Raw genomic sequence first — 13,815 nt, 5'->3', positions numbered from 1 at the left:
TGGGGCTAACAAATCACAGAAAAGCAACAACTTGTAATATTTTAGTTATTGTTAGCTGCTCTGAATTGGCCAAAATAAATAAAAGGAGGGAAATAATAATGATCAACTGGGTCTTTCAAACTGACAAACATCTGCCACGTTACAGCCCACACTTAGATTACATGTCAATTAAGTGCCAATTCTTTTCATTCCATTTAATATGAAACAATAAGAAATACAGGATATACATGGTCCTTCAATTACAATGATTCTGTCGCCAAACAATACACTCATGTTTTTCTCCTAGTTCTATACTTTTCTGGAGAGCTTGCTTTGGCACTTTTAAGATTAAAAAATAAACTGGTTATCCTTATATCCTGCAACTATACTTGATAATAACAAGAGATTACATTATTTAAACAAAAATGCACACTGTAGAAAATACTAAGACTGTATCTTCTAATCTAAAATGCAATCATGGAAGTGCAAATTTATTCAGTATGGATTTAACTTCAGCCTCTCAATTTTTTTGAATAAATTCTCCCATCATCAAGGGTAACGTTTTAAATGAAAATATCCCAATTTCCCCTGCACTGCAGGGAACAGGTTTAATACAATATATGGTTACTATTGTGTCTCCCCCATGAATTACATACAGGTAGTCCTGGACTTCAGGGACACTGTGAAGACTGAATGTTTGAGAACCAGTGATAATTACCCCTCATTCAGAACTGTAACTATTTTGAATGGTCGCTGAAGGAGTGGTCGTTAATCGAGAGCCACCAGTAATCCAGCTGAGATTGGGGGTTGACTCCCAGATCCCAGGTCTGGCACCTGGGAGTCAAAAGTGCTTCTGTTTTTATCTTTCTTTTAATACATTGTTGTGAGCCTCCTAGAACCATTATATGCAATAGGTGGTCATATAAATCCTATAAGTATTTAAGTAAGTAAGTAAGTAAGTAAATCTAAAAATATGCGTTTTCTTACCAGTATAACTCCTATGCTGTTGAGCTCTATAAGTTCCTGGTTGACATTATTCGTATTTGTTTGCAGAAGGCTGGATATTAACCTAATCACATTTAACCTGGTATTCCCTACCGGTGGATCCAGTACACCCCATGTTGTCTTCATAACACTTTTCTATACAAAAAGAAGAATGCAACATTTGAAATAGAATTCCAACTCCTGAAGAAATATTTAAGTAACAGGAACGTAATTCAGTGTTTAGCATAATGCTTATGTAATTTTATTCAAAGGGCTGTTTTCTATAGTTTTATGTTCTGGAATATTGAAAATATTTAAGTAGACTATAGTGTCTTCATAAGTTGTCAATAACAAAAACCACTCTTCCAGATACTTATGCTTGTACTTCTATTGCAAAAGAGGTTTTTTTTAAAAAAGTCAAACTCAAAGATCCTTTCACCGTCATTTGATTCTGCAGGGCCTTTGGAGAATATAAATTGAGGAAATGCATTTGTCGTTTTACTTTTCTTATATATGTGTAAGCACTAGGAACAGAGTAGAAAGTTTTGCTTTCTCTAAAGTGCCATTATTAAGGAAAGAAGGCACAACAGTTTAGCTAGTTGTGCTGAAAACCAAGAAACAAAGAGACAGTAAAGACAGAGTTATGTAATAGAGTGGAAGTAATATTCCCAATTGCCTAGACCAGTGATGGCTAACCTTTTTGCCATCGCGTGCCAGGAGATGGGGGGGCGGGGGAGGATTGTGCGTGCCCGTGCCCACGCGCATGCACATGCAACCCCACCCACCCCCGCTCCTGGCACATGATGGCCTGGTAGGCCCGTTTTTCTTTCTTACCTGGTTCCAGATCCTCTCTATGCATCTGGGAAGGGAGAAAACAGCCTTTCCCACTCCCTTGGAGGCCCTACGGAGGCTGAAAGGGCCCATTTCCCAACTCTCGGTGGGACAGGAAGTGACATTTTTTGCTGTCCCCAGCCTCCAAAACCTCTCTAGGAGTTTCTAGAAGCCTCTCTAGGAGTCTCTAGGAGCCTCTCTAGGAGTCTCTGGAGGCTGGGGACAGGAAAAAAAGTCACTTCCTGTCCTACCGGGAGTCGGGAAATGGGCCCTTTCAGCCTCCGTAGGGCCTCCAAGGGAGTGGGAAAGGCTGTTTTCACCCTTCCCAGATGCATAGAAAGGATCTGGAGCCAGGTAAGAAAGAAAAACGGGCCTTCCCCACCTCCCCCGGCCCTCCAGAGGCAGGAAACAGCCTGTTTCCCTACTTCTGGTGGGCCCAGAAGGCCCGAAAATCAGCTGGCCGGCACACGCATGCGCCCCAGAGCTGAGTTGGCATGCCCACTAACTGATCTGTCCCTGTCACACACACACACAAACACAGCCAGCCGAGGGTTAAGGAAGCACTTGGAACACACCCAGCTCTTTATCTCCAACTTGGCAGCGATATACACGCCGTCTGCCAAGTGCTTTTATTTCCACAGAAAACAGAAAGATAAATACTCAGCTTCCAAACGTCCAACAATAAATATTCCTCCCAGCAGTTCCGAACGAGGCTTTAGTGACTATCCAAGGTTAGTTTTGTTCGTCACAAGGATCACTGGCTACCACCCTCTATTATATAGTCTCTGGGGTGTGGTCCAGTGACTCAGTTCTAATCCCTAGCACGCCTCCTGAGCTGCTGCAATCATTTATCACGCCTTCGGAGGCGTGCGTCCAGGAATGATATTTCTCCTCCGCTCTCATCCGAGCCACCTGTCTCCCTGCTAATCTCCTCTCCCTCGGCCGGCACCTGAGACAGTGCCAGAGGGGAGGGGCCTGGAGAGGGAGGCCTGGCTGACTCCTCTTCCTCATGCTCAGAGCTTTCTTCCTCCGATGGGACAGGCTCAGAGGGCGGGGCCACAACACTAATATGGCTCCGCGTGCCACCTGTGGCACGCATGCCATAGGTTCGCCATCAAGGGCCTAGACAATCGAAGCATGCTTTGTACTGGATGCCTCAATTCCATTACTGAAACAAGAGAACGTCCTCCAATAATTCCATACATCTAAGAGTTCTGATATCTAGCAATGCAAAGAAATATCTCCACAAGCCATTTGACTATGCTATTTCAAACAACTGTGTAAGTCATGGGTGTCCAACCTTTTGGCTTGCTTGAGCCTCAATGAGTGAAGAGGAATTATCTTGGGCCGCATATAAAATATATAATATCCCAGGTAGTTAATGTATATAAATGTGGCTCAAAATCAAAGAATAATGTTAAAAGTTTTCAATCTTGTGGTGCCGCATCACTATCGTGTTTCCCTAAAACTAAGACCTCTCCGGATAATAATCCCAATTGGGCTTTTCAGCGCATGCGATAAAATAAGCCCCCCACCAAATAACTAGAGGAAGACATGGGAAAGATTCTATTTCAAGACATGGGAAAGATTCTATTTATGGATAGAAAAGAAATATGAATAAAAGTTGATAGATAAATGATATAGATAATAGAAAGTTAAATGAGGAATAAGATAAAAAAGAAATAGAAACTCAGATGACACTAGAGTAAATGGAAAAGCGGGGGGGGAGATTATAAATATAAATGTACAATTATGAAATGATAGATTGGGTAAAATGGGAAAAAAATTGAAAAGAAAGTATATATTATTAGAAAATTGGAGTTGCTCGGATACCAAATAAGGGAAATATTGCAGGAGAAAGAAAGAAAAGAGGAGGAGAGGGAGAGAGAGGAGGGAGGGAGGGGAAAGAAAGAAAGAAGAAAGATTGTTGTGAAAAGAGAGAAAAGAAAGGGTAGAAGAGCAACCCCAAATGTAATTAAAATGTCTTATTTTTATACTTTCATTAGAAAAAAAATGTGTGTGTATACACACACACACACACACACACGATTAATTGTGGATAAGAGAATATTTACAATATGTGTATAAGAAATAAAAATAAATAAATAATAATAAATATAAATATTCTGGTATAATAAATTGTTATGGTCATAAAACGAGGCACCTACATGACTGGAAGTAATTTTCTGGCCTTTTTCTCATTAAGTGCTGCAATTGCTAAGCAAACCATTCATTTGAAAGGGTGTTTTTTCCAGAAACCAGCAAATACATCACAAATGATGGTCACATGCTCATACAATACTGCATAGGGTCATAAAACTGACTGACATGTGGTTACATAATCCCCAGGAAGGAGCATTTCTGACCAGTCAAACTTGTAGTATCTGTTTCCTGATCTAGCTACCTTGAAGGATTAACAGATTCCTCCATAATAATGAAAGATATCAAAATAAGGGGCATCAGAACTCTTACTCTTTAACAATTTTTCATGCAGAAATAGACATGTTGTCCCCAACAACATTAGAAGCATAAAAATTAGGATTGAAGAAGCTGTACAGTACTTCACCAGCTGATAAACCAATTCATAATCTGAGATAACTGCTGAATTTCCAGGCCAAGAACTACATTACTAAACAACAGCAATAGCACTCAGATTTATATACCCCTTCACGGTGCTTTACAGCTCTCTCTAAACTGTTTACAGAATCAGCATATTGCCTCCAACAATCTGGGTCCTCATTTTACCGACCTTGGAAGGATGGAAGGCTGAATCAACCTAGAGCCAGTCAGGATCGAACTCCTGGCAGTCAGCAGAGTTAGCCTGCAATACTGCATTCCAACCACTGTGCCACCACGGCTTACAAATCAACCCAAGGATATAAATCTTCAGGACAGGTCTTTCAGAAAGCTCATTTATCAAATGATTTCCTCAGTGCTATTGGTAATGTGGTCTGGTGTGTGTATGTATGTGTGCCTTCAAGTTAGATGTTTACTCCTGGCAACTGTGTGGCCAAGCCCCTGCAAGTTTCTGACAATGTTTTTTGGAACTGATTTGCCACTGCCTACTTCCTAGGGCTGAGAGAGGGTGACTGACCCAAGATTCCCCAGCTGGCTTTGTGCCTAAGACAGGACTAGAACTCCCAGTCTTATGTTTGTAGTCTAGTGTCTTAACCACTATATCAAATTGGCTCCCAATGTGGCACAGAGCTGTGAATTTCTTGTAAGAGACAAAAAATTCAAATGCACATGAGAAAACACAAACATGTCTCTTGGAAATTTCTGAAAAATGGCAAAAGCTTTGGAAAACCATGGAGCTATAAGAATCTTGGGACTGGTGGCTCAAAGAGTTAGTTCTCAAAGAGTGGCTTACAAATGGGATAAGCAATTGCAGCAACACTTGACAATGCTGCAGGAATCTAAAACATAACCTTCCCCAAGATAAAAACAAAAAACAAACTGCCTGTCCACTTTTATCTGTTTGTGCCAACTAACCAAAGATTTTGGATCTAGCTCTGCTATTGTTTTCCCTTTCCTCACTGGTCCATTGGCCACAATATCATTAGAGTTAAGGGTAAAACCTAATATTAAAACCCATAAATACAACTAATTCTATTGATGCAGTTGAGAAAAATCTGGTAAGACTAATATTTTTTTGAGCTTATGACTATCCAGACTGTGACTATAAATTATTCCATCAATCTAGCATTTTACCTGTAGAAATCACAGGCAAAACCTAAATATAAGCAAGATTTATATATTTGTGATGGCAAGGTAATTAAACAGAGCGAGCCATAATAATTAATTTTTGACTTGTTCAGTCATGTTTTGCCCTATTCCAGCTAACACAATTCCTCCATTCTGCATTCCGTGAAATGTAACCAGTCTGAATGAGGCAATGGAGCAGAGAAGTAAAAGAATTTTGCATTTCCTTTTCCTTCCATATCTTCCTAGCTACAGTCACACTAAGTGAAGGAATACTTACTTATTTATTTATTTTGGACATTTTTTGATCCTGTTGGATTTCCAAAACAAAGTGTAAGTAAAATATTTAAAAATACTTAATATTTATTAATATTTAATATTTGTTGTGAAGAAACAAGTAAAACTGACAAAAACGATTTGGGATGGGAGTAGCCCTTACCCTGTTCCTCTAGCCATTCTTCACTTTCAAACTAGTTTTGAATTTCAACACCCCATTATGGAACTTAATGGTGCCAATACCTGAGTTAGGCAGATCTTTCAAATACCAGAAAGGAAGATAGCACAAATGGAAGGAGGAAGGTGAAATTTATTTATTTATTTATAAAATTTATATTCCTGCTTACTCGTGCATGGTGACTCAAGGCAGCTTACAGGACATAAAAACACAACATAAAAGAAATAAAAATAATAAATAATAAAAATAATAAAATAATAACCCCCTCATCCCACACTGGGGACAACACACATTCATACTAGCCACTTAATGGGTTCCATCCCGCTCTGGGTTCCTCAGGCCTGCTGGCAGAATGTCTTCAGGGCCTTCCAAAAGAGTGTTGGGGGGGGGCAGTCTAATTTCCAGAGAAGCCACCAGAGAAGGTCCTTCTTCTGGGTCCCGCCAGATGTATTGCTTTAGGGTACAGGACCCACAACGTTCCTTGCCTCCCCACTCTAGTGGGTTGGATAGATGTGACCAGCAAGACACGGTCCCTCAGATAACCTGGTCCTAAATGGAATCAATCCTCAACTAGTTTCTTCCAGCTGTTATCTCACATGCTTGGAAGACTTGAGGATCTCTCAGGAGAGTCAAGGAAAGTGAGTGTTGGTCTTACCTGACACGCTTTTTCTTGATGTACTGCCAGAGAATCCAAAGTGTGGGTAATGCTCCGCCTTCTTCCTTTTGGAGACTGAATTTGTTGAGCTTTCTGCCATGCCTCTCCTGGCTGACTCCCAGGTTTGATGAAGACGTAGCAGATAATTTGAAATTTCTCTAATCTTGTTGTCCTCTCCTGTACTCTGGACCAGACGGTCACCAGGGCGGGATTGGATTCTCTGGCAGTACATCAAGAAGAAGCATGACAGGTAAGACCAATGCTCATTCTCCGATGTACTGCCTTGAGAATCCAAAGTGTGGGACATACCAAAGACATCATGTCCTAAGGGTGGGGCACGTTCTGGTCCTGAGTCCCCCTGTCTGTGTGTACTTTCTGGAGGACCCGTCTACCAAAGGCCGCCTCAGCAGAAACTAATGCGTCCAGTTTATAGTGTCTGATGAACGGGATGGTGAGGACCAAGTTGTTGCCCTGCATACCTCCTCTACAGAGGCCTGCGTCGCCCAGGCGCCTGTTGTGGCAGCACTTCTGGTAGAATGTGCGGTCACTTGTTGGGGCACTGGTAGAGCCTGTATTTCATAGGCCTTGGCGATGCAGGTCAGAATCCACCGTCCCACTGTTGTTGCAGTGACCTTACTACCTAACATAGAAGTTTGGAATGATATAAACAAACAGTGACTCCGTTCTTCTCAGAGGAGCTGTTATATATAAATGCGAAGTAACCTTCTGACATCCAAGGTATGCCACTTCCTTTCTAGTTCATGTTTTGGGTTCGGACAGAAGTCCGGCAATATGATTTCCTGTGCCCTGTGGAAACGGGAATTAACCTTGAGTAAAAATGAAGGGTCCAGTCATAGTACTACCCTGTCTGTATGGAATATACACAGATTGTCCCTTACGGAAAGGGCTGCCAGTTCTGAGATTCGTTGGGCCGAAATAATCGCCACGAGGAAAACTACTTTGCACGTCAGGTATCACAGGCTCGAAGGGGCTCAAGGAGATAGCCTGCAGGACCTTGGATAGGTCCCAGGTGGGGTACCTGTGTACCACCAGTGGCTTTAAATTGATTGCTCCCTTAATGAAGCTGCGCACCATGGGATGATGTGCTAGGGATTCTAGGTCCCCACATGACAACACCGATGCTAGTGCTGCTACCTCCCTGTGTATGGTGCTTGGGAACAGTCCCTTGTCCAGTCCGTCCTGAAGGAACTCCAGGATTTGACCCACCGTTACTGAGGTTGGATCAATGTCACCCTTGGAACACCAGCTACAAAAGGTCTTCTAAGTTGAATCGTATATCCTATTAGCTGAAGGCCTCCTGGAGGCCTGGATTGTCATGATGACTCTGGGGAATAACTTGTTCTGTGTCAGGGCTTCCCACTCAAATGCCAGATTGTCAGCTTTAACCATTGTGGCTCCGGATGAATCAGAGCCCTCTGGCTGAGGAATAACCTTTCTTGCGGGATCCTCCATGGTCTGGCTATCGATAGACTGACCAGATCTGCAAACCACGGCCTCCTGGGCCAGTAAGGGGCTACGAGTAATACTTCCCCCTTCTCTTCCAGCCTTCCTGATCACCCTCAGGATCACGGGAAGGGGGGGGAGACGTAATAAGAGGTCCTTCAACCATGGGATGTGGAGTGTATTAGCCCCCTCCACTCCCGCTGTTGCGAACCTGGAGTAAAATCTCGGCAGCTAGCTGTTTGATGGCGTGGCAAACAGGTTCAGTACCGGAGTCCTGAACCGCTCTGTTATTTCCCTGAACAGATCCGGATGCAGGCACCACTCCACGTGATCAATTGTAGTCCTGCTGAGCCAATCTGCCTGGACATTCGTTGTTCCTGAGATGTGCTCCGCTCTGATGGAGAGAAGGTGCTTCTTTGCCTAAAGGCCCAACTGATCTGCCCCTCGCATGAGAGCCCTGGAATGCGTGCCCCCCTGACGGCTGATATGGGCCTTCGTGGCTACATTGTCTGTCATGATGAGTATGTGATTACCCACTATCCTGTCCCGAAACTCTCTCAGGGCCAGGCAAACTGCCCTGAGTTCTAGGCAGTTGATATTGTTTTCTAGGTTTTTCTGTGACCACAGCCCTTGTGCCATCTGTTCCTGAAAGTGGGTGCCCCAGCCGAAGAAGCTGGTGTCTGTTGTGATGGTTAGTTGATCGGCCTCCTTGAAGGCACAACCCTTGTCCATTGCCTGGGACGTCCAGCAATGGAAGGACTCCAACACCTTGTGGGTGACTCGAACCTTGGTGTTTGAATTGCTTTCTCCAGACCACTGGTAGGGTAGGAGAAACCACTGTAGGGTTCTTGCGTGTAGGCAAGCCCAGGGAACTATCACAATGCACAACACCATCTTGCCTAGGAGCTTTGAAAGAATGGCTAGTGGAACCCGGCAGTCCGCCCGAATCTGATTTACTAATGACCTTATGTTTACCTGTCGCTCCTGTGACAGGTAGACCTCACATAGTGAGGGGCTATGATCGCCCCTAAATGAGGCAAATGGTTGGAAGGAATCAGATGACTCTTCCCGTAATTGACTGAAAACCCGTGATCCTGCAGAATCCGGATCGTGACTTGTAGGTCCTCTGATGCCCGATAGTGGGAAGATGACTGGATTAGAATGTCATCCAGCTAACACTGGATTCGTATTGGTAGTGCCCTGATGTGGCCCGTGAGTGCTGCCAGGACCTTGGTGAACACCCTGGGTGCTGAGGACAGCCCGAATGGTAAGACTCTGTATTGGTAATGGTGCCCCATGTAACAGAATCTGAGGAACCGACGCTGCGATGATAGTATGGGAACGTGGAGGTACGCCTCCATCAGGTCTATAGTTGCTAAGAAGTCGTCCTCTCGGATGCACTCCAGGATGGGCTGGAAGGATTGCATTTTGAACCTCTTGTAAATGAGGTACTTATTTAACTTTTTCAGGTCAAGAATTGCTCTGAAACCCCCCCGAGGTCTTGTGTTCCGCTGAGACCAACTGGCTGGCCTGAATGTCCAACAGGTGTTGAATTGCAGTCTCTATGAGGTCCCTCTTTGTGTTGTCCCCTGGTATGGGACAGCGTATGAAGAATCTTGGAGGTTTGGAAAGAAATTTGAGCCTGAAGCCTAGCTTCACTGTACTTAGGACCCACGTGTCTGATGTGGTTGGCTCGCAAACAGTGCTAGGTGGCCGCCAATGGGAGATTCTGTCCTGGGGTCACTTGTAGCGCCGGAAGGGGCGTCCTCCAGAGCCACGAAAGGGCGTCTTGGCCTGGAACTGCTGTTTGGTTCTGTCTCGGAATTCAGCTCTATCTGTTTGTTCTTCAGTTCCCTGTGGAAACCTCCTTTGGAAGTAGCCTTGACTCGCCTCCGCTGGTTGAAAGGAGGAATTACACATATGAGGTGATGGTTGCCGGTCCACCCGCCTGTGCAAGGATGGCAGGATCTTTCTCGTGTCCTTGGTCTCTACCAGGATGGGTTCCATGGCTTTTCAGAACAGCTTGCCACTCGTGAATGGTGCAGAGGCTAGCCTCCATTTCAATTTGGCATCTGTCTGCCAGTTGCGAAGCCACAACATTCGCCTGTCCGTCACCGTTGAGGTCATTGCCCTGGACACGAATTGGGCTGTGTTCAAGGTGGCATCCGCCAAGAATTCCGTTGCTGCTATCAGCTTTGTGATGTCCTGTTGGAGGAGCTGGTTGTCAGCTGGAATCCTGCTTTGCATCTGTCACAGCCAGGCTAAGAAGGTCCTGTTGAAAAGTGAGGCAGTCATGGCCGATTTGATCACCCAGGCCGCTGCCTGACGAACCCTGCGAAGGGCCAACTCTGACCTCCTATCCTCTGGCCTCAGATTGTCTGCTGTGTCCTGGGAAACTAGGTTAGCAGAATTCAAGGCCGCAATTGGCCCATCTACTGATGGCAGTTGCAGCTTCTCTGCAAAGTCTGAGGCTATATTGTAAATTTTTTTGTCATTCCCATTTGGGTTAGGATATGTTCCTGGTTGGGAGTTCATTGTTTTTTGACTACATCCCAAAACAATTGTGTCGAGGGAATCTCTTCACTTTGAGCCACTGGTTGTGCAAACAGTAGCACATTTGGATCTGGTGGGCCCTGTGAATTCTTTTAATCCTTAAAGTCATTTCCCATGTTAGCTGTGGCCTTGATCTTAAACAGAAGTGGCTTAAAAAGGGAGGGGCAAAACAGCCCCGTGAATGCCGGTGGATCAGGAGCCGATCCCTCATCTTCTGAAAGGCTCCATTCTTTCTGGTCCTCCTCTCGTGAAATGCCATCTCTGCTCTGTAGTGATGGGGTGGGGAAGTTAGATTCCCTAAAATTCCTCTGAGCTTGGTGGGCCAAGCGTTGGCTATGCTCCAGGTCTGAGTCTGATGCCATAGTGTTTCTGATTTCCCTGTTGCAAGGATGTGACTAGTCTTTGTGTTAGGGATATCAATAATTGCATTTGCTCAGCAATCTCTGAGCTTTGATCCTTCCCAGAGCGTAAACCAGCCGTTGTGGGAGTAAAGGTTGCCTTGGAGCCATATGCTTCCTCTTTAAATCAGGCTCCCATTCATTCTCTGCTGACAGATTGTCTGGCTGAGGGAACTGATCTATGGAGCCCTCTGGAGACCAGTTTGGGTGGCTGGATTGACTCTCATCCTCAGCTGTCTCTGAATGTCCTGGGGAATGGATGACTTCCTTGGTCCCAGGGAACTCTGCTAGCTCTCTCCATTCTGCCTTTGTAATCTCCCTTTCCAAGGCCTTTTCTCTCCTGAGGGTGTCACGCTCCTCAGCCTTAGAGATCTTTCTCTTTGCAGTTAATTTCCCGCTATCATTTTTTTGAAGCTGCAAGGCTTCTTTGTTCTATTTGGGAATGTCCTGCCCCCCCCTTTTCCCCACTCACGAGTCATCTCATGGCCATCTAATGCAGCAATATTCTCCATCCTTTGATGTGCTATCATTGTTTCTTTCACCTGTTCCTCCTCAAACTCAATATATAACAAAAAGTTATAAAAAATTTTTATTATATTTTCTTCCGTTCTTGTGATTATCCTATCTAACTCAGTCTTCTCGATATAGAAAAGACTGTAACTTAGCATCTTTTTTATATCTTGTCCTTATCTGCATATACATATACCAATCTATCTCAATCCCGTTCTTCCAGTTCTTGTTTCTCTTTTAATTCCCCCTTATCTGTTAACAAGTCCTTGTATCTAACAATATTTCCAAAATTAAAAACATTTGGGTGTATTAAAGCTTCCATCATTGATAACCATATTGGTATTTTCACATAGTATTTATCTCTAACCTTTTCCCAAACCAATAGCAATGCATTTCTTATATAATGTCTATGAAAATATGTATGTATCTTATTTCTACCATATCACAAAAAGGCATGCCAACCCAATTGCAGATCATGCCCTTCCAATGTTAACAACTTTATATTTCTTAGTTCAATCCATTCTTTTAACCATGTCAATGTTGCTGCTTGATAATATAATCCCCAATTTGGTAAACCAAATCCCCCTCGCAACCTCATATCTTGTAATAATTTCAAACTTATAGATGGCATATGCCACCGGAGAAGTTAGCAAAAATGTTCAAAGATAAATCAGCGAAATGTTGGAAATGTCACCAACTACCAGGATCTTATTATCATATGTGGTGGACATGCCCTGAAGCAAAAAAATATTGGAATAAAATTAAAATCTGGCTGGAAGAAATGATACAAATACGTATTGAATTCAAACCAGAGTTGTTTCTATTGGGTATCCTACCTGACAAAATTAAAAAGGAATATATTTATCTGATTATACATGTAATAACAGCTGCAAGAATTATTTATGCTTAAAATTGGAAATTAGAGAAAATACTTTCGGAAGATGAAGAAATAAGAAAGATCTTAGATTGCGCTGAAATGAATTGGTTAACTTTATTGATTAAAAATAGGGAAGAATCAGAATACTTTAAAATATGAAATTATTTTTATTCTTGGTTGCAAAAGAGATATAAATGATTAATTTTATAAATATGTATAAAAAACCTGATAGTAAGAATATGATTATAGTAATGAATTTGTATAGTGGTTTTGAAGACGACAAAGACAGAAGAAACTGTTGGAATAAGAAGAATAAAATGAACTGAAGAATTCAACACCGAGATGTCATAGGGGAGGGCTGATTGATGTTTTAAATGTTTGTTTAAAAAAAAAAACTTTATTAAAAAAAAAGAATCCAAAGTAACCTTAGTTGTTAAAGAAAAACAAATCTTCTCTGAATTGCTCAACTAACACGTCTCTCTGGATGCAAGACTAAATCAAATCTGGGAGTTAACCAGGAGAGGCGTGAAAGAAAGCTCAACAGATTCAGTCTCCAAAGGGAAGAAGGTGGCGCATTACCACAGTTTGGATTCTCAAGGCAGTACATTGGAGAAGGAATAGCTACAAGCCATGATTCTTTACAAAAACATAACATTTCATTGCTCCCCCCCACTAGTAGTTTCACCTGTACCTCCTCAACCTGCTTAAATTCACAGCCCTAAAACAAAATCTAAGGAAAACAAACATTGACTAGCTACCCAGGTAATACATACTCAGATCTGATGGCTAAATTCCAAGGAAACCTGAGCTTTCGTTATATGAGCAAAGCTAAAATACCACCAGTAATCTGAATCAGGATTATGTTGATGTATATAGCCTTACTGAAAGCTAAGCCAAGATGTCAACCTACAGACGGGAATTCACTTTCAGATTAAGCAAGATGGCACATATATTCTTGCTCCAGAAGTCACAAAACTGAATCAATCTATTTTCACCGAGTTGGGTGTTTTTCTTACTTTGGGGGGTTCCAGGAGCAATTCGTGGAAAGATGAAAGTCGTGCTTTTATGGCTTCTAATACACTTTTATTGACCGAGTATGTTGAGTGGCTCATACCTGGAGGGCAAATCTCTATGTGACCTTCAAATCTGTAACACATATATAAAAAGAAAGATGTTTCTCTATTAATACAGTAAGCAAGGCTACTGAAAGATTATGTTTGCTACCAGCAGCACTATCAAGCATGAGCTTTTTCAATTACAAATTCAAATAATCTTTTCATCTTCAGAAAACAACTGCTCACCACAACATAAGAACCATTCAACCTTTTCTAGAGTCCAAAGCAATATTTTCAGACAATGAAGTGAGCTCAAAGCTTTGTTGCGTTATATAAAAGGTTTTTGTTGCATT

General features: G+C 42.7%; 1 protein-coding gene across 28 annotated transcripts in view; it reads right to left on the bottom strand.

Moving 5' to 3' along the window:
- Nucleotides 1-13,815, bottom strand: part of PPP6R3 (protein phosphatase 6 regulatory subunit 3) — an 88,381-nt gene that overhangs the window by 28,195 nt on the left and 46,371 nt on the right. For all 28 annotated transcript variants that reach the window (XM_034416758.3, XM_034416753.3, XM_034416755.3 and 25 more), the window contains 2 exons: nt 13,424-13,553; nt 967-1,119 (listed from right to left, as the gene is read on the bottom strand). In XM_034416758.3, coding sequence (XP_034272649.1) covers nt 967-1,119; nt 13,424-13,553 — 283 coding nt within the window. The remainder of the gene's footprint in view (nt 1-966; nt 1,120-13,423; nt 13,554-13,815) is intronic.

Source organism: Pantherophis guttatus, chromosome 1, assembly GCF_059756535.1.
Source record: "Pantherophis guttatus breed Tessera chromosome 1, ASM5975653v1, whole genome shotgun sequence".
Taxonomy (NCBI): Eukaryota; Metazoa; Chordata; class Lepidosauria; order Squamata; family Colubridae; genus Pantherophis; species Pantherophis guttatus.
Note: the sequence above shows the minus strand (reverse complement) of the source record. Positions and strands in the feature narration are given on the sequence as shown.